Source organism: Heloderma suspectum, chromosome 10, assembly GCF_057233095.1.
Source record: "Heloderma suspectum isolate Gila_16-S chromosome 10, 16-S_ref, whole genome shotgun sequence".
In the NCBI taxonomy this organism is placed as follows: domain Eukaryota; kingdom Metazoa; phylum Chordata; class Lepidosauria; order Squamata; family Helodermatidae; genus Heloderma; species Heloderma suspectum.
Window position 1 is genome coordinate 11,442,232 of NC_139467.1, and position 20,468 is coordinate 11,462,699.

The window sequence follows — 20,468 nt, forward strand, 5'->3', positions numbered from 1 at the left end:
CAACGTATGGCTGTGAGAGCTGGACTATAAGGAAGGCTGAGTGCCGAAGAATTGATGCTTTCGAACTGTGGTGCTAGAGAAGACTCTTACGAGTCCCCTGGACTGCAAGGAGGTCAAATCAGTCAGTCCTAAAGGAAATCAAGCCTGAGTGCTCATTGGAAGGACAGATACTGAAACTGAAGCTCAAATATTTTGGCCACCTATTGCGAAGAGAAAACTCTCTGGAAAAGACCCTGATGCTGGGAAAGATTGAAGGCAAAAGGAGAAGGGGACGGCAGAGAATGAGATGGCTAGATAGCATCACCGATGCAATGAATATGAACTTGAGCACACTCCAGGAGAGAGCGGAGGACAGGAAGGCCTGGCGTGCTATGGTCCATGGGGTCACGAAGAGTCGGACATGACTTAACAACTGAACAACAACAACAAGGGTGAATGCAGCCAACCCAATGCATGGGTGGGGACTGATAAACCTATTTTTGCTGTTTGCCTAAAGCCAAGGGATTTTTAAGCACTTCGAAGATCATAATATAAGGCTGATACATTTGGTTTGATGACTCTAGTGGCTTGCCTGGCTGAGGTGAAATGTATCCACTTGTATTCGGAGGCCTAGTTCACACAAAAGTGGTAAACTCGCATTTGGATATCCACGTTTGTATGTGAAGAACCACTCCATGCATACCTCTGGATAGGAACAGACCGCTGCCAAGCCATTGCATTCTCTCCATCAGCCACACAGGGGCTCCATTTCCCATGAAACTGGAGGGGCTCATCTTCCGGCATCATATATTTTAGCCTTGTGATATGTTCCATGGGTTTTTCTTGGCAAGAATACTGGAGTGGGTTGCCATTTCCTTCTCCAGTGGACCACATTTTGTCAGAACTCTCCACCATGACCTGGCTGTCTTGGGTGGCCCTGCACGGCATAGCTTATGGTTTCACTGAGTTATGCAAGCCCCTTCGCCACAACAAGGCAGTGATCCATGAAAGGGATGAAACTCAGTAGGACAACAAAAAGAAGGGATGGCGCAGGTCAGCATGGAAGACATGCAACTGGGCATGAGTCCCCTGCCCACCAGGTAGATTGTCCTGGTTTCCCACATTGCACTTGGGGAATTAAAGCTTTCAGAATTGGGGCGGGGTGGAGAGGAAATTTTAGCAGGTAATTCTCAACCTCTTCTAGTGATAGATACTTTCCAAGGCTTACTCTTTCAATTGGCTTTCAATTCTTCAATGAAGAATGTTTCAGCCCACCTCACAATACATGGTCATGTGGAGAAACATTATTATTCCTTATTAGCACCTGGAAAGATTCAATAGGTGAGTTTTGTTCTTATATTTGTGGGTTAACAGAGCTTTTGATTAAGAAGGAATCTCCCCAAACTAGCCTGGCTTGTGATTTTTTCCAAGCCTCAGTATTGAGGGTGAGATATTATCACTACTCATAGTCCCTTCTAGCTATTCCCTGCCATTTTGTACTACCCTTATGTATCAGAGGAGTACTCCCCTTTCCTACCTTACATAATTCATCCAGTTCTACGTTGTGTTTGGTGCTGCTGGTTAAGCTTTTTTAAAAAAACCCTATGATCCTCATTATGTTTTGTTTAGGGTTTTTTGTTTGTTTTATAATTGTCTTAACATTTTTTCTGTTCATTACTTTGTGTATTTGGCATAACACGCATGCTTATTAAATACACTCGTTCCTCTGCCTCAGTTCAAGCTCCAAACAATGGGGAGGAAGAGAACAAAGAAAATAATTTGCCCCCAAATCTATCTTTGGTGGCACAGTTCTCTTTCTTTGTGATATTGTTGCTGCCCCTCTAAGCATTTGACCTTTTTACTCTTTGTCTCAAGAAAATCTCTTCAGCCCACTGGGAAGTGGTGCTATTAAACCCTCTTCAGCTTGCTATTCTCCTCCTCCTCTCATTAGGATCCATTACAATCCCATTAGCAACAACAATCAGTGCTCTCATGGACATCCCCAGCTAAGCCTTCCTGTCATCTTGGCATTAATTTCAAGCAGATATATGCTTCACCTGAGTGGCTTGGATGGTGAAGCCTGCAAGTTGTTGACTATTATCAGATATAATTCTGTCATGATAAAAGACCTGCCCAGTGGCCTTGCCATAGGTTTGGCTAACCGCAAAATTAGGATTGGACATCCTCTGCAAGTTGTACTGGGTAGTTTGACTGATGTATTTCTGGAAGAATTGCTTTGCCCAAATGCCTGCACAATGTGATGTGGGATGTGTTGGTGTGTGGAGTATTAATAATAAAAATCTTTTCTAGGAGGAGCATGAAGAAACAGAAAGGACCCTCCTTCTCTTGCTTGTGCATCCCACTCCACTCTTGTGTAAAAGAACAGATAGAGGAAAATAAAAATTTGGGGGGAGGTCACAATATGATCCAGTACTGCAGAAGAAACCTCACTATTTAGGTATTGAGCTCACAACTCCTGGATTCTTTGACATCTGCTGGCCAGGGAAAGTTTTACAGGTGGCTTTCTGTGACTGTGTATGTTCAAATGTCCATATGGGATCTGGTACATGTCACAGCACTTGGATTTCTGAGATTCTTCCATTTAAAAGGTGTTAATAGCTCGTGTTGTTGTGGAGATAAGTTTGAGAATAAGTAGAAATCTTTGTATAAGAATTCAGCATGCAGGGCAGAGATTTCTGTGGATTGTGTGGCTATATTGTACGGCTATTTAAGCTTACCTTGTGGTCTTCACTTATCATCTTCTCCTTGCATACTCTGAAAGGCACCTTTCATAACATACTTCATTCCCTCCCCACCATCCTCACAATTCAAAATTCAAGTACCTTCAATACTGAATTCAACATAAAGCTTACAAATATAACTTCATTAATATATTCTGAGTGCAGAATTTGAAGATGCTGGTCCAGAATCTAAATGGATCTGAATGATAAAACTTGAATCCTCCCTGAAATAGCACCAGATAAGCATCAGGTACAAAGTAAAAGATATTTGAAACCTACAGCCTTTAGATAAAAACTTGTACAAACTACTGCTGTTCTTCTCAACATTTTATTGGCAGCAAACAGCGCTGTAAATAATGTAACACATATATCTTCTTTTGAGTCATGAAACCAATAGCAAAGACCTCCTTGTAAACAGACTGAATTCTTTATGCGCTCTAAAACTATCCCTTGTCCATTAATCATTGCAATGTGATTTATTTAAAAATAGTAAAAAGTCATTACAATTTCCCATTTCTTCAAGAAAGAACTGCTTAAGCTAATGGCTAAAAAACAACCTTATTTAAAATTAACATTTGTTCAAATCTCTTTCACAAACTCTGCCTCTCATCTGGCACTGAACTAGTTAAAAATGAATTGAATGAGTTCAGAGATCCAAGCTTTGTGTTGCCACAGTAGAAACATCAGCAGTTGCAATAACTCAGTTGTGGATCAGAACAAAACAAAGGCTCTGCCCTAGTCATGACTACCTCACCCTTTAAAAGATGACTGACCTGGAGAAGATCACCCAACAGACCGCCCCCCCTTCTCAAAGTATTCTATATAGGCAGGTGGATGTATAGCTACCCCTGTCCCTTACCTCCCATTATCAGAAACCTAGCTGGGGAGGGAGATGGAGCCCATCTGGCCACTGCTTAGAGAAACAGAGGGGGAGGTGTTGGCCTGGTGGAGGCGGTTTGGCTGTTGTTGACTTGGTGAGGCTTGCTGAACAGAGTGGCTGTGTGATTGCTTGGATGCAAGGAAGTCAGGTGCTGCTTCAGTAGAACCTAAACAGAACAGAGAAACTCCGTTACATCCCTGATTCCTTCCTCTATTTGTACCCATATAACAATCACACTGATTGCATGACAGCTATTCAGACAGGTCTCCAGTAGAGTGTCAGCCTGCTGTTTGGAAATACCATGTGGCTGACCTGGATTTTCCAGGTCAGCCAGAAGGCAGCATGATTGGAATTGCATTGCCTTCTGCCTGATCTGGAATGAACTCAGGTAGCTATGGCCATTACAAAATTAGGCTGACATACTGCAGGAGTACTGTATGAATTGCTTCTGAGTAGCAACCTTTTCTGGATTATTTCTCCCAGACACTCAGATCTTTCCCATGTATCCTGCACATCACTGTGACTATGATCCTCAAATCCCATGATCTTCACATTGACTTCAGTGGAACTAAACCTGAAATAAGTGATTTGAAGATTGTAGTCTGTCCTATAGGAAGCTCAGCTGTATGACCTCCTGATACAAAGGTGAAGGTGCTTAATAAAGAAATTCCAGAGAAGTTATATGAGATATCCAGAGCAGCTGCTTCACTCATGGTATGGATACTGTCACTTGGTAATTGTACACAAGGAGGTCTGTTTTCTTGCAGAGGATTCTCAGTTTAAGAGAAAGCCAATAGAGAGCCTTTCCCCCCCCCCCCGTGCACTGAAATTTCCTAATCAAATTCCTAATAAAAGAGAATCTACCCAAGCTAGTTTGCATGAATTCTTGAAAAAAATTACTCAAGGTCTGTTGATGTTACTAACAGTAGGGCTATCCCTACACATAAATGTTTCTCATCCTTTTAAAAACCAATAATGTCAATATTTTCAAGAGAAGAAAAACGTCCCCTGTTCCCTATACTATGTCTGTCCCTACACGTGGTTAACGTTTGTGCAAATCCCTATGTGTACAAACTACTACAGACCACAGTGCTGTGTCATCAAGGAACATTTCTAAAAATTTAAATACTTGCTCAGTATATTGTGTTTTTCCTAAGACAAATGTGCTCAGATGCATATATTTGTGTACATTATTTCTGTCATTACAACAACCTTGAAAGAAAAACCAACATTATTATTCCCACTGATAGATTTATCCAGTTACACATATTTGTCTAATCCTTTTTAGAAGTCTTGTGCCTACCAATTCCATATAAATTAGGTGTCATGTAAAGTATTCTTGTAGTTTGACTTGATCCTCCTGCCAGTCAGTTTCATTGGCTATGTTTATTTATCTGTATTTATATAGCTGCTCTATAAATTCTCTGGGCAGCTCACAAAACAGATACCACATTAAAAATTACATTATAAAACAATAAAAACTATTAAGATTAAAACTGAATTAAAACATAGATTGTAAGCTGAGAGAGACTATGAGACATATGTTATTTAAAAGACCTGTGTCTTCACCTGGAACTGAAAAGGCCATAATGTGGTTCTATAACTGGGGTGCCACTACGAAAAAGGCCCTCACCATAGTGGTAACCCACCTCACTTCTTAAATGTCAGTGTGTTGTGTGTGTGTGGGAGAGGGAGGGAGGGAGGGAGGGAGGGAAGAAAGAGACAGACAGACAGAATTTTTTTTCTGTATTTCCTTTCTGTATACAGATCATAGGGTTAGCATTTGGGTACAGGGATGTTTTCTTCCCATTTCCATGTCCTTGCGGACTCTGTTTTAAAAAATGTGGCTAACACCTATTAGTCATTCCTGCATTGATTGCAGCAGCTGCAGAGTGTCTCTCGTTTACCTTTTGCTTCCTTGCTCCGAGGCACCTTGGGGCTGCTCCCACGTTCTTCTCCTTCCTGCACTTTACTGGAACACCTTCCTTCTTCACTCTGCTGCTGATGGCATTGCTGAGATTTCTGCCCTGGGAGAAACATTGGGTCTGGGAAAGCTTGCTGAGCTATAATGTAGGGGGTGGGATTCAGTAGTGATAACCTGGGTAGCACATGCAATTCCACCCCGTTCGGGGTGCATGGGATCCTAGTTTGTAGTGGCATTGTGACAGATACATCCATTGGGGGAACACAGAAGGGCAACAGTTGAGGGCTGCCATGAGTGGAGCTGCTTGGAGCAAGGACTTCAACGTTTGTTTGTGAGATCCAACTAGCATCTATAGTTGGTGGCATGCAGATGGTCTTTGATGTGGAGCCTGAGGAAGTGTGATAGGCTGCCAAGCGTGGGGCAAAATGGTGATGGCTGACACCGGAAGCCCCTCTAAAGCTAGGTTTGACAGCTTGGATACTGGAGACCATTAGAGAAGTGGCTACCTGGGGACCCCGGGATGGTGCAACTGAGAAGAGATGGACATTTTTGTACTGCTGGGGAAGAGCACTACTATGCAATAAAGGAAGGAAGAGGGGGCCTGGAACCTGTTCTCCATCAGCACTAACAGGTTCTGGAGGCATATGGCTTCCTTTCAAAGCTATGTCCCTGGAGGCCTTTACAGCATGCATGCCATATGGAGGCATGAAGCATGAGGGATGCTGCTGCAAGGGACTGGACACGCCAGGATTGTGAACTGCCTCTGAGGAGTGGGAGAAAGCTGGTGAGGCTATTAGAGTAGGCGCAGAGCTGGCAGAAGGCAGAAGGCCTGAAGTGGCAGGAATGGGACCCGACTGGGGGGCATTTCTCAGCACCATCAGGGCTTCGGCAGCCTCTTTCTGGAGCTGTTGTTCAGAAAGGGATGAGAAGATAAATCCTCTGGTGGGCCAGACTGAAACGTGAGCAGAGGAGGTTGGCTGAAAGAGAGGGGGAAGAGATGGTTAACCACATGATTAACAAACAGGGGTGATGGACATCTGATGAACAGATTTTACTTGTTTCTTTCACAGAGTTAGGAAACAGAATAAAAGCAAAATAAATCCTGTATCGTGGTTCATCATCCTATTGTTATCTTTTCGGCGCCAGGTTAAGACCTTTCTCTTCTCCCAGGCATTCAGCAGTATATGATAAGCGTTTAATCAATCCTGGAATGTCTTATGGTTATGGTTGTTTGTTTTTGAGATTGCTTGAAGTTGTTTTAGATATGTATTCCTTTTGTGTATATTGTCCATGTGTTTTTTTATGTAAATGGTTTTTAATCTCTGTATATTGTATTTTTAATGTTTTTAATCTTTGTAAACTGCCTAGAGAGCTTTGGCTATTGGATGGTATAGAAATGTAATAAATAAATAAATAAATAAAAATATAACAATGACACTGCCTTGTGGCAAAGGGGCTTGCGTAACTCAGTGAAGCCATAAGTTATGCCGTGCAGGGCCACCCAAGACAGACAGGTCATGGCAGAGAGTTCTGACAAAATGTGGTCCACTGGAGAAGGAAATGGCAACCCACTCCAGTATTCTTGCCAAGAAAACCCCATGGAACGTATCACAAGGCTAAAAGATATGACGCCAGAAGATGAGCCCCTCAGGTCGGAAGGTGTCCAATATGCTACTGGGGAAGAGCAGAGGGTATTTCCAAGTAGTGCCAGAAAGAGTGAAGCGGCTGGGCCAAAGCCGAAAGGACACTCAGCTGTGGATGTGTCTGGTGGTGAAAAGAAAATCCGATGCTGTAAAGAACAATATTGTTTAGGAACCTGGAATGTCAGATCAGTGGAACAAGGTAAGCTGGAGGTGGTCAAACATGAGATGGCAAGATTGAACATCGACATCTTGGGAATCAGCGAAGTAAAATGGACAGGCATGGGCGAATTTAATTCAGGTGACCATCATATCTACTATTGTGGGCAAGAATCCCTTAGAAGAAATGGAGTAGCACTCATAGTCAACAAAAGGGTGGGAAAAGCAGTACTGGGGTACAATCTTAAAAATGATAGAATGATCTCAGTACGAATCCAAGGCAAACCATTCAACATCACAGTAATTCAAGTCTATGCCCCAACCACTGATGCCGAAGAAGCTGAGGTTGATCGGTTCTATGAAGACCTACAACACCTTCTAGAACTAACACCAAAAAAAAGATGTCTTCTTCATCATAGGGGATTGGAATGCTAAAGTAGGAAGTCAAGAAATCACCGGGATAACAGGCAGGCATGGCCTTGGTGTACAAAACGAAGCAGGACAAAAGCTAATAGAGTTTTGCCAAGAGAACACGCTGATCATAGCAAACACTCTTTTCCAACAGCACAAGAGACGACTCTACACATGGACATCACCAGATGATCAATATCGAAATCAGACTGATTATGTCCTTTGCAGCCAAAGATGGAGAAGCTCCATACAGGCAGTAAAAACAAGACCTGGAGCTGACTGTGGCTCAGATCATGAGCTGCTTCTTGCAAAATTTCGGCTTAAATTGAAGAACGTCGGGAAAACCACTAAACCATTCAGGTATGACCTAAATCATATCCCTTATGAATATACAGTGGAGGTGAGGAATAGATTTCAGGGATTAGACCTGATAGACAGAGTGCCTGAGGAACTATGGACGGAGGTCCGTAACATTGTTCAGGAGGCAGCAACTCAATCCATCCCAAAGAAAAAGAAATGCAAGAAAGCAAAGTGGCTGTCTGATGAGGCTTTACAAGTAGCTCACGAAAGAAGGGAAGCGAAAAGCAAGAGAGAAAGGGGAAGATATACCCAACTGAATGCAGAGTTCTAGAGAATAGCAAGGAGAGACAAGAAGGCCTTCTTAAATGAACAATGCAAAGAAATCGAGGAAAACAACAGAATGGGAAAGACTAGAGATCTCTTCAAGAAAATTGGAGATCTCAAGGGAACGTTTTGTGCAAAGACGGGCATGATAAAGGACAAAGAAGGCAAGGACCTAACAGAAGCAGATGAGATTAAGAAGAGGTGGCAAGAATACACAGAAGAACTATACAGGAAAGATCTGAATGTCCCTGATAGCCATGATAGTGCGGTCACTGAACTTGAGCCGGACATCCTCGAGACTGAAGTCAAGTGGGTCTTAGGAAGCATTAGTAACAACAAAGCTAGCGGAGATGACAGTATTCCAGCTGAGCTATTTAAAATCCTAAAAGATGATGCTGTTAAAGTGCTGCATTCAATATGCCAACAAATCTGGAACACTCAACAGTGGCCACAAGACTGGAAAAGGTCAGCTTACATTCCAATTCCAAAGAAGGGCAACACCAAAGAGTGTTCAAACTACTGCACAATTGCGCTCATTTCACATGCCAGAAAGGTGATGCTCAAAATCCTACAAGCTAGGCTTCAGCAGTATGCGAACCAAGAACTACCGGAAGTACAAGCTGGGTTTCGAAGAGGCAGAGGAACTAGAGATCAAATTGCCAACATTCGCTGCATCATGGAGAAAGCAAGAGAATTCCAGAAAAATGTCTATTTCTGCTTCATTGACTACGCTAAAGCCTTTGATTGTGTGGATCACAACAAACTGTGGCAAATTCTTAAAGTGATGGGAGTACCAGATCACCTTACCTGTCTCCTGAGAAACCTGTATGAGGGTCAAGAAGCAACAGTAAGAACCAGAGATGGAACAACCGATTGGTTCAAAATTGGGAAAGGAGTACGACAAGGCTGCATATTGTCACCCTGCTTATTTAACTTATATGCAGAGTACATCATGAGAAATGCCGGGTTGGATGAATCAGAGGTCGGAATTAAGATTGCCGGGAGAATTATCAACAACCTCCGATATGCAGACGATACCACCCTAATGGCAGAAAGCGAAGAGGATCTCAAGAGCCTCTTGTTGAGGGTGAAAGAGGAGAGTGCAAAAGCTGGTTTGAAACTCAACATTAAAAAAACTAAGGTCATGGCATCTGGCCCTATCACTTCCTGGCATATAGAAGGGGAAGAAATGGAAGCAGTGACAGATTTTACTTTCTTGGGCTCCAGGATCACTGCAGATGGTGACTGTAGCCATGAAATTAAAAGACGCTTGCTCCTTGGGAGGAAAGCTATGGCAAACCTAGACAGCATAGTAAGAAGCAGAGACATCACCTTGCTGACAAAGGTCCGTCTAATCAAAGCTATGGTTTTCCCAGTAGTAATGTATGGCTGTGAGAGCTGGACTAGAAGGAAGGCTGAGCACCGAAGAATTGATGCTTTCGAACTGTGGTGCTGGAGAAGACTCTTACGAGTCCCCTGGACTGCAAGGAGGTCAAATCAGTCCATCCTAAAGGAAATCAACCCTGAGTGCTCATTGGAAGGACAGATACTGAAGCTGAAGCTCCAATATTTTGGCCACCTAATGCGAAGAGAAAACTCCCTGGAAAAGACCCTGATGCTGGGAAAGACTGAAGGCAAAAGGAGAAGGGGACGGCAGAGGATGAGATGGCTAGATAGCATCACCGACGCAATGAATATGAACTTGAGCACGCTCCGGGAGAGAGCGCAGGACAGGAAGGCCTGGCGTGCTATGGTCCATGGGGTCACGAAGAGTCGGACACGACTGAACGACTGAACAACAACAACAACAACAATAAGACTGCAGGATTATACCAAGTACCTCAGTTGTAATCTAGCCCCAGGTTGGCTTGTGGGTTGGGTATTTGTGACATGGGAACTTTTAACGGAGGTTTCTGATTTGAGTGGGATGGAGGTGCAATACTGGCTGCTTTCCAAGTACATAGAATGAAAAATAGACCAAAAAGTAGCAATTTGACTAATTGCCTGTACCTAGGACAACTCTTCGCTTTAATGCAGGGGTGGACAGTCTGTGGCCCTCCAGGTGTTTTATCCTACAACTCCCATCAATCCTAGCCAGCATAGCCAATTATGAGGTATCATGGGAATTGTAGGCCAAAACATCTGGAGAGCCACATGTTGCCCACCCCTGGTTTAATGGATAGCATTTAGGTTGCCTAGCCTTGTCTAGTCATTGATTGTGTCCTCCCCAAATGTGCCTTAATGGACCAGAAACAAGTAGGACTTTTTTTTATGAACTTGAGCACGCTCCGGGAGAGAGCGCAGGACAGGAAGGCCTGGCGTGCTATGGTCCATGGGGTCACGAAGAGTCGGACACGACTGAACGACTGAACAACAACAACAATGTTTTCAAAGGGAGTCAGTATCTGTCTTCCAGCCAGGGTTCTGGCACTTCAGAATTTAACATTACACCACAGGGCATGACTATCCCATCCACCAAACCACTGATTTGGTCCAAGGAAGCTGCCTGTAAATATAAGGTTCTGGCAAGCATGGGACTTATGTTGGCAGAGAAGCAATCACCCACAGAGTGGACCTGTTTGCATATCATGGTGATAAATCATGGGTTAATTAACAATTTGCCAGGATCCACACCGTCTGCGAACCCCAAGCAGAAGTTGTCAGCGTGACATGTGAACCCAAACTGATGGGTTGTTTAGAGCCAAAGAACCCAGCGGTTAGCCCAAGAACAAACCATGGGTTAACCACTGGGTTGTTTAGATTCTAAACCCATTGATCCTGGTTCGCACATCACACTGACAACCTCTGATCATGCCGATTGGTAGCTGTTTACAAAAACAGGAAGCAGCTTGCAGGCGACACATATCTCCATGAATTGTGTGTTAAATGACCCATGACTGGCTGCTGTTATATGTACACCAGGTCACTGTTACATGAGAAGCATCAATAAAGAAGAATGAAACCTTGAACTAGTGTCCATTTATCTGTAACAAGCTAACATTCCTGTGGTCCACCAGCTGGAAATGGAGGCAATCAGGAAAGAATATTCACCATATTTTTGTGTCTGCATTCTCTCTCCCCCTTGCCCCCCCCGCAACACATGCGTGCACACACACATGTAGACTGAATAATCTGAGCTGTCAGCTTCACTACCTTCCTGCAACATCAGTCAAATGTATGTTCTCTTCTTTGGAGAAGAAGCGGGGGGAGTAATATCTTGGTGCAGTACACAAAGATCAGAATACCTGACCTCCCAGTGGTGGAGCCTTTGGACGTCTGCTCAAATCCATGTTGCCATTCAGGGGGTTCAGGGCCATGCGGCTGGTGAAGAAAAGAGAGAGAGAGCATATCAGTCCTGTTTATAAAGTTCCTCACTGGCAGCTTGTCTCCCACTTGCCTTCTGTCCTTGCTAAACCACAAGCTGTTGAGGGGGAAGAGGGGCTACTGCAGCTGCCATTTTCCCAAGTTCACTTTACATTTCCACCCACAATTTGCTGTTTGCAGTAAATGTTTGTTATAGGCAGCTGTTGATATATTGGTGCCAGAAAATAAAAGATACATAGTTAGATAGGTAGTATCTTCTGGAGCAATTTCTGTTTGTCCAATATATAGGACCTGAAGTTACATGGAACTGTAATTTAAAGAATGTGTGTAAAATAATAGTTCTGGCAATAACGGCATTTACAACCCCTTTCATTCCCCTAGTTATCCTAACAAACTAGTTATTCTAGCATTATCTCTGCCACACCTAGTTCATGTCTGTGACTTTGTGCTCCCAGTAGATTCTCCTAGGTAAATAGTTCTGTGTGATTGAAAAGATTGAACATTTCCTTTATCAAAAGAAGTGGTAAAAAAAAAAAAGCCATCACTTCATGAAGTTGTATCTCATATATTTCTATAGCAAACTCTATTCTTCATTTTACATTTACTTGCACTTCACTTATAATAGTAGTTTTACCTTCACAAGATAATTTACACAGAGAAGGAGATTTCTTTCTCCACAGGCCTGATATTTAGCTGGGTTAGCCCTTTCTTGGGATTAGTCAACATGCATCCTGATACTGTAGACATTATGTGAGAAGTAAGTCCTATTGATAACAATTGAACGTATTGACATCCAAGTGCATGTAGGAACCAAAAGACAGGTTCATTCCAACATGCTGGAGATACCATACCCCATGACCATATCAACGTGACTAATGCCCTGAGGTACTACAAACTTCTCCCTGTCTTGTTTTAAAATCTCAGCAGAGCAAGGGGACAGAACTTACAGCAGCCAGACTTTCCTCAGAGTATTTATAATGACTGTCATATGCATAAATGTTTTGGACAAGAAAATATTTTGCAGAATAGCAGATCTTTCATGATATTCTGTGGGCAAATGTTTGTGGACAGGTGGTAGCACTGCTAGCTCAAAATTTCCTTTAAGACATACTCTGGAACCAAGCTCCTTCCCGCCGCCCCTTTTTAGGGACATCTAACACGTTCCATGGGAGTGTGGTGGAATAAGGGCCAATATTTAGAGATTTAGCAATCCTAATGGAGACCAACAGCACATTCTTTTCCACTAAGTAGATCTTGCCAGGATTTCTTTTTACAAGTGTCATAGGATTCCATTATTTTCACTGAAACTTCCCCCCCACAAAAAATTGACTTACTCTGCCTATAGGAATACTTCTATTTAGTTTTTAGAACAATAGGGATGAAGGATTTCAACTCCCATAGTTGGCCCTCCTGGCATGTCTGTATGTTAGCTGCTGTCAGTCCACATTCCTGTTCTGAAAGCTCCCAGTCTCAGTACACTCCTCTGCATAGCCTTAAATTTCCCTATGCAGGACTGCCAGGGATCACAATGTACCTAGGCTGGTCAGCTGGTGCAGGTAAGCACCAGGAGGAGCCAGGGGTCTGGTGAAACATCTGTCCTGGGGCTGTCATAGAACTCTCTGGCATGTACAAAGCGTCGTTACCATCACAACCTGCAGGAAAAAGAAACAAGCTGCCAATAAGGCATTTGCAATATAAGAGTTCACTAAAGCATTTGCAGTATAAGAAACTGGACCTTGCGGGGCAGCATTTCTGGCACAATATCTCATTCTCCAGGGCTGGATTAAAAAATAACAGGGACCTAGACAGGTTTTATTGACCCAGTTCGCACGATCACTTAAGCCATGGTGGGTTGCAGTGTGTGCTAGGCGACTTGAGTATTCAAGCCACAACTGCACTTTGTTGTGTTATGCAAAGCCGACAAGGGTGGGTTGGCGTGGTTAACAAATCACCCACAACCCTAAAACAGCCCATGGGTTCTGGGTGGTTTGTTAAACATACTAATACAACCCACCCTCACCATGTCTTGAATATTCAAAATGACCACCAGCACACATCACAAAGCCCCACGGGTTAATTAACTCATGGTGGTTTGTAGTAACGTACAAACAGGCCCATTAAGTTCTTATTCAATTGTTGCTATTATAGAATAGGGATGTTGCTAATATGTGCAATACAGCATTCTGCCAGGCTTCCCGATCCCCCCAGAGCACACACTCAGACAATCTGGCATCAGACATCCAAATCAGCGAGGTTTCTTTATTGCAGGAAATCCCATGGCAAAAGCTTAAGGGTTACACTCTTCAGAAATCGTATAGCTGATGGTCAGTAGCTATAGGCTCTATGTGATTCCAGAGCAGTCAAAAGCTAAACGCTACTACCGTCACTGAGATCCTCATCAACGTGGTTTCCCCGCTGTCATTCTCCACAGTTCTGAACACAAGGGAAGGGACTCTGAATTCCTAGGTATCTAACCCAGGCAATCTTTTCACAGGGTGCCAACCCTGGACATAGGAAGGGAATGATTCCTGGAATGAACCCATCAGGTAATCAAGGGATAACTTCTTGAAGGGCCTAAACAAACCACACCCATAGAGAGTCCAACGTTGAATCTTTTGTTGATAACTCCAGGCCACATGGCCAAGGTCTATCAAGATCAAAGGAAGGGTAAACCCAGACATGCAGGGAGTTCCACAGTGCAAGAGTCCAGGTAGAGGAAAGTCCAAAATTCGTAGATCAAATCCAGCCTGCCAGTCCACTGAGCTAACAACAGACACACACGATCCACAGCAATGAGAGTTCAAGTCTATGAAAGCCTCACAGTACTTTTCATGGCAAGTCCTTAACAATCCAAAGTTCTAGCCCATGTGCAGAGTGCCTCCAAAAGCCCAGACAATGATGGATCCAAACAGAGAAGGCTTCGAGCAATTAAGACAAGATGTTCCTAGTAAAGGCTCTTCGCCTTTGCATCCGCTTAAAAGGGAAGGTGTGTCTGTAAGACACCTCCTCCAGATCACTTGACAGACAAGGGCCTTTAGCCTTTCAGCAAGTGAAGCTTTGACCTGGGCGACCCTTCTGCAGACCCCACCCCACTTCTGCCAGGCTCTCACGGACAGCTTCCAGCTTCCCTGCCTGCCAAGGCCAGACCAGCAGGTGGACAGGGAGTTGGGTGACTCCCCCTGACTCTGCTCTGAGAACACTGACAGAGATAATATCACACAGACTCTGACATTCCAGAGGCTAAATAGGCCCAAGCCCTTCCAGGCTAGTTCTAATCAAATCCTGGCTATAACCTACAAGGCCCACTGCAGTGCTGAAGCTGGGCCCTGACACATTCTTAGCAACCATTATGTTCATTTAAGTTAATTCTATTCAACTAAAATATGCAGATAGCATTAATTAGACATGGCTATCTAAGCTGAGGTAAATCGTAATACGTTTCCAAGATGGTGGCAGTGCTAACATTTCTGGCTTTCCCAGAAGTTTCCTTTTCCAAAGCTAACCCATTTTCGAAAGAACACAAGTATTTATCAGCACGCCAGGTCTGAATGGCATTATAATATGTTTTTATTGTTCTGTAATAATGCAGAGTGCTTTGCAATAATTTGTCCTAAGCCAGTTCCATAAAGTTGATCACTGTTATGCACAGTTACAGATGGGAAACTGAGGCCAAGAAACAGCTTGTATTGGCCAAGACCACCCAACGGTTGGATTTGCACATCACAGTGAGCCACGATGGGTTGTGAGCCTTGTTAGAGTGTGGCTTATCGTGATGTCCAAACCTGGTGCTGGCGATTCAACATGAGTTGTTTTTCTAGAACAAGCCACCCTGAGAACCCATGGCTTGTAGTAGGATAGCTTGTTGAAGATAGCTTGTTCTCAGGGTGTCTTGTTGTGATGTCTGAACTTGACAGTGTGACTTGTCCCAAGTGGCTACAGAGCCACTTGGCAATGTCATCCTTTCACTATTCAACCTTGAACTGACACTTGTCAGTGTCCTCCCCACTTTCAACACTTCCCCAAGTCTCCAGGAAGTCCAGAGATGGGAGTTATTGGCTTCTCCCCCCAACCCCTGCCCTTTTTGCATCTCCTTTTCAGAGCAGGTACTGCAGCGATTACTGTACTTCAGTGCATTTGTGCAAATCTCCCCAACCGGTTTTTTAAAAAAAAAAAACCTTAGAAGGTGCCTGCATGGGATGGAGCTAACGGGGTCCCACTGGAGCAGGCAGGTGTAATCACTGCTGGTGCAGGTGCTTCATTTGCTCCATCCCATTCAGCCATAGATGTCTGAACTGGAATTTGATTATTTAGTCTCTCAGGCTCCAAGCCCAGTTTCTTTAGCCATTGAACTACCCCAGCTCCGTTACGAGACAAATAGGTTACCTACCTCCCATAGCTGAAAAATGAAAGGAATGATCCTGGGGCAAGAATGGGCAGAAGGCTGCAGGAGGCATAGGAAGTGGAGGTGGGAACCAAGTAGTATGAAGTGGCTGATGTCCTCCAAAGGCCCAAGGCAGCTCTGTCATTTTAGAATAGTGAGGAAGAGGCAACCAGGAACTTTCCTAAAGAACAATGCAGTATATCTATCTCAGGAAGCACCAGCTTGTAAATATTGCAAACAACAACAGATGAAATGACATATACTTTTTGTCACACAAATGGACCATTCTCATTCCTCGGAAGATGAACAAATATCCTCTCATACCTAGGATGTGCCTCTGGGGGTAGGGGGGCTTGTGGTAGTGGGAGATTTGATGATCAGACACATAGACAGCTGGGTTTGTGATGGGCATGTAGGCTGCATGATGAATTGCCTGCCTGGCACGAAGGTTGCGAATATCACATGCTATCTAGATAACCTAGTAGATACTGCTGGGGTGGAATCAGTGGTCGTGGTCCATGTTCATACCAACAATGTGGAGAAATGTAGTTGTGAGGTCTTGGAAGCCAAATTTAGGTTGCTAGGTAGAAGGTTGAAATCCAGGACCACCAAGGTGGTTTTCTCTGAAATGCCACCTATTCCACGCACAGGGCCAGCTACACAGGTGAAGCTGAGGAGTCTCAATGCATGGATGAGACGATGGTGCGGGGAGGAGGGGTTCAGATTTGTTAGGCACTGGGAACGTTTTGGGACAAGGCAGGCCTGTACAAATGGGACAGACTCCGCTTGAACCAAAATGGAACCAGACTGCTGGCACTAAACATAAAAAGGGTGGCAGGGCAGCTTTTAAAGTAAACTGGGGGAAAGCCAAGAGGAGCTGGGAAGCATCCGGTTTGGGTTAAATCACCCCAAAGGGACGAAGATGAAAATGTTTTTGATTGCCCAAATGTAGAGGGGGAGGAAATAGGTCAGGAGTACATGGCAGAACATAGCAGCCAACCAAAGGGGCCAATGTCCCATAGCAAAAGATGCACACGCAAAAGATGCATACACCAGAGGCATCTGGGGAGTGATATCATGTATAGGTGTTTTTATGCAAATGCTGGAAGCCTCTGAGCCAAAATGGGAGAGTTGGAGTGGTTGATTTTAAAGGAAAACCTGGATATAGTGGGCATTACAGAAACCTGTTGGAGCAGAGAGAACCAGTAGGATTTGGTCATCTCTGGATATAAACTCTACAGGAAGGACAGGGAAGGGCGTACTGGGTGAGGCATTGCCCTGTACGTCAAAGACGGCATAGTGTTGAGTGGACTAGAACACCTAAAAGGGGTAGGCTCTTCCATAGAAGCACTGTGGGTGACAATACCAGGCTCCAAAGCTAATTTAGTGCTAGGAACATGCTATTGTCCCCCAGACCAGAATGCTCAGAGTGACCTTGAGATGGAAAATGAAATCAGGGAAGCCTCCAAATAAGGAAGTGTTGTAATAATGGGTGAATTCAATTACCTCCACATTGTTTGGTAAATACATGTTCCAGCCACAACAAAAGAACAGTTGGTCATGGAACGGACCAGAGCGGAGGCAACCTTGGATTTAATCCTAAATGGTGTCACCCAAGACCTAGTTCAAGATGTAAATGTTGTTGAACCACTTGGAAACAGTGATCACAGTGCTATCAGATTTAATATATATTTTAGTGGAAAATTGCCCAGGAAGTCCAACACAGTCACATTTGACTTCAAAAGAGGAAACTTCTCTAAAATGAGGGAACTGCTGAAAAGGAAGTTAAAAGGGGGAGTCAAGAGGATTAAATCCCTCCAAATGCTTGGAGATTACTCAAAACCAGGACCAATGCTTTTCAACCTATTAATAAATGATCTGGAATTAGGAGTAAGCAGTGAATTGGCCAAGTTTGCGGATGACACCAAATTATTTAGGGTGGTTAAAACAAAAAGGGATTGTGAAGAGCTCCAAAAGGATCTCTCCAAACTGGGAGAACGGGTACCCAAATGGCAAATGAGATTCAATGTAGGCAAGAGCAAAGTGATGCATGTTGGGACAAAAAGATCCCAACTTCAAGTATAGCCTGATGGGATCTGAGCTAGTGGTGACCAACCAGGAAAGAGATCTTGGGGTTGTGGTCGACAGCTCATTGAAGATGTCAAACCAGTGTGCGGCCTCTGTAAAAAAGGCAAATTCCATGTTAGGCATAATTAGAAAAGAAACTGAGAATAAAACTGCCAATATTATACTGCCCCTATACAAATCTATGGTGCAACCACACTTGGAATATTGTGTACAGTTCTGGTAGCCACACCTAAAAAAAGATATTGTAGAGCTGGAAAAAGGGCAGAAAAGGGCAACTAAAATGATCAAGGGCCTGGAGCATCTCCTATGAGAGAAGGTTACAACAGCTGGGATTGTTTAGCTTGGAAAAAAGGAGGGTAAGGGGAGACATGATAGAGGTCTACACAATTATGCATGGTGTGGAGAATGTGGATAAGGAGACATTTTTCTCCCTCTCTCAAAATACTAGAACCTGGGGTCATCCTATGAAGCTGATTGATAGGAGATTCAGGACAGATAAAAGGAAATTCTTTACATAGCACATAGTTAAACTATGGAATTTGCTACCACAGGATGTAATGATGGCCACCAGTTTGGATGGCTTTAAAAGGGGGTTGGACAAATTCCTGGAGGAAAGGGCTATCAATGGCTACTAGTCTTGATGGCTATGTGCTACCTTCAGTACCAGAGGCAATGAGCCTATGTACATCAGTTGCTGGGGAAAATGGGTGGGAGGGTGCTGTTGCACTCATGCCCTGCTTGTGGGTTCCTGGTCAACAGCTGGTTGGCCACTGTGGGAACAGAATGCTGGACTAGATGGACCCTTGGTCTGATCCATCATGACTCTTCTTATGTTGTTATGTTCTTAAATGCTCTGATTCAGAGACAGCAGGTGAATACTTACCTCATGGCAACCTGTAAACAGGAAATGTGGTTGTTGCTTTTTAACTATCTGCATGTCTTTTATAGTTTCAGTGCCATAAAATATATTAGTTATCCTTGGAAAATGCTGGTAGCATCATAGCCAAAGTCCCCTGGAGGGTTAGAGCCACTGAAGCAGCCATTTCTCCTATGGCTGAAGGAATCAAATGGAAGCATCACAGACTGTGCCTGGATGCCAGTTTGGCCAGGGAGGAAGACACAACTGTACTGAGGCTCCATTTCAGTCTCTGCCCAAACCTGTCAAGGCTCCATAAGGGGAAGCAGCTATTTTAAGGATCTAGGCCTAGTGCTGACTCCCATGCCATGTTGGCAAAATTATATGCAAATGGCTATTTTATGTTTAATTAGAAGATATTGAGATATGCACATTTTCTCTATGAAATATATAGATTTCCCCTTTTAAATATGCACATTTTTTTTGTAATGGGATGGGATATATGGCCTTTTCCATTTAAAGGCTTTTACCTCTAGTCCATCTCCTGGCCATTTTTCTTTAACGATTCTGTTACAATTTTACAGACCTGGCTTTAGCATGGGAAAAAAAATCTTGTTTCCAATGTAAAGACGAAACTGAAAATCTCCTTCTGCAAGTGCCATTCATAATCCATTATCAAAAATGACCCCATCCAATAAGAAGCCAGAGTCGTCAGTGATATGGTCCCCTTTCCTCACCTTCCTGGCAGCTCTCCGTCTTTGTCGTCGTAGGAATCCTGTGGCCCCTCTGAGTCCATCCTCTGAATCTTTCAAGGGCTCTTCATTCTCCTTCTTGTCTGCTCAACAAAGAGGAGAGGCGTGTGAGTCATCACTAGCCATGAACCTGAATGCTGCCCAAAGTTAGAGCAAGACTTGCAGTTCTTTTGATGCATAAATGCAAGGGCTGAAAGGGTCAATTAATTCATTACTGAAAATCTGGTAAGCAACCAATGTATATCCCATTATTCAGTATGACAGACAATAGTCTTAGCAGCCTGATCTTAAGGACTGAACTACATGTGCATGTTAGCAAAAGTCACATGGTTGTTGTGTTTTTCTTAGGGAAAAGCAGTTTCAGGAGAGAGCAATTTGGAGTGTAGAAACTGCAGGGAAGGAAAAAAAGGAAAGGTTCCTCCTGTGCAAGCACCGGGTCATTACTGACCCCTAGAGGGATGCCGCTTGCGCTGGCGTTTTCATGGCAGACTATAGCGGGGTGGTTTGCCACCCACTGATTTTTTCTCTCCAAATCATTCGTCCCAATCAGTTCTCCATCCCACCCACCATGGGCTTCAAACATGTCTGCAAGGGCATGTGAGGCTGTTTTTGCAATTGTAATGCTTGTACCACAAGAATCCCTGTTTATTTTATTGCTGAAAACACATATCTGAAATATATTTTATATTTCCCTATGTTTGGGAAATCT

General features: G+C 43.7%; 1 protein-coding gene across 1 annotated transcript; it reads right to left on the reverse strand.

Annotated features, from left to right (window-relative positions):
• Window positions 1–3,030: 3,030 nt before the first annotated feature.
• Window positions 3,031–20,143, reverse strand: DMRTC2 (DMRT like family C2). The gene is made up of 6 exons (XM_084814344.1): window positions 19,745–20,143; window positions 16,070–16,244; window positions 13,217–13,334; window positions 11,604–11,679; window positions 5,508–6,501; window positions 3,031–3,766 (listed from the first exon to the last, which is right to left on the reverse strand). Exons 2-6 carry the CDS (start codon window positions 16,206–16,208, stop codon window positions 3,597–3,599), a joined length of 1,497 nt encoding a protein of 498 aa, XP_084670470.1. The 5' UTR covers window positions 16,209–16,244; window positions 19,745–20,143; the 3' UTR covers window positions 3,031–3,596.
• Window positions 20,144–20,468: the final 325 nt, after the last annotated feature.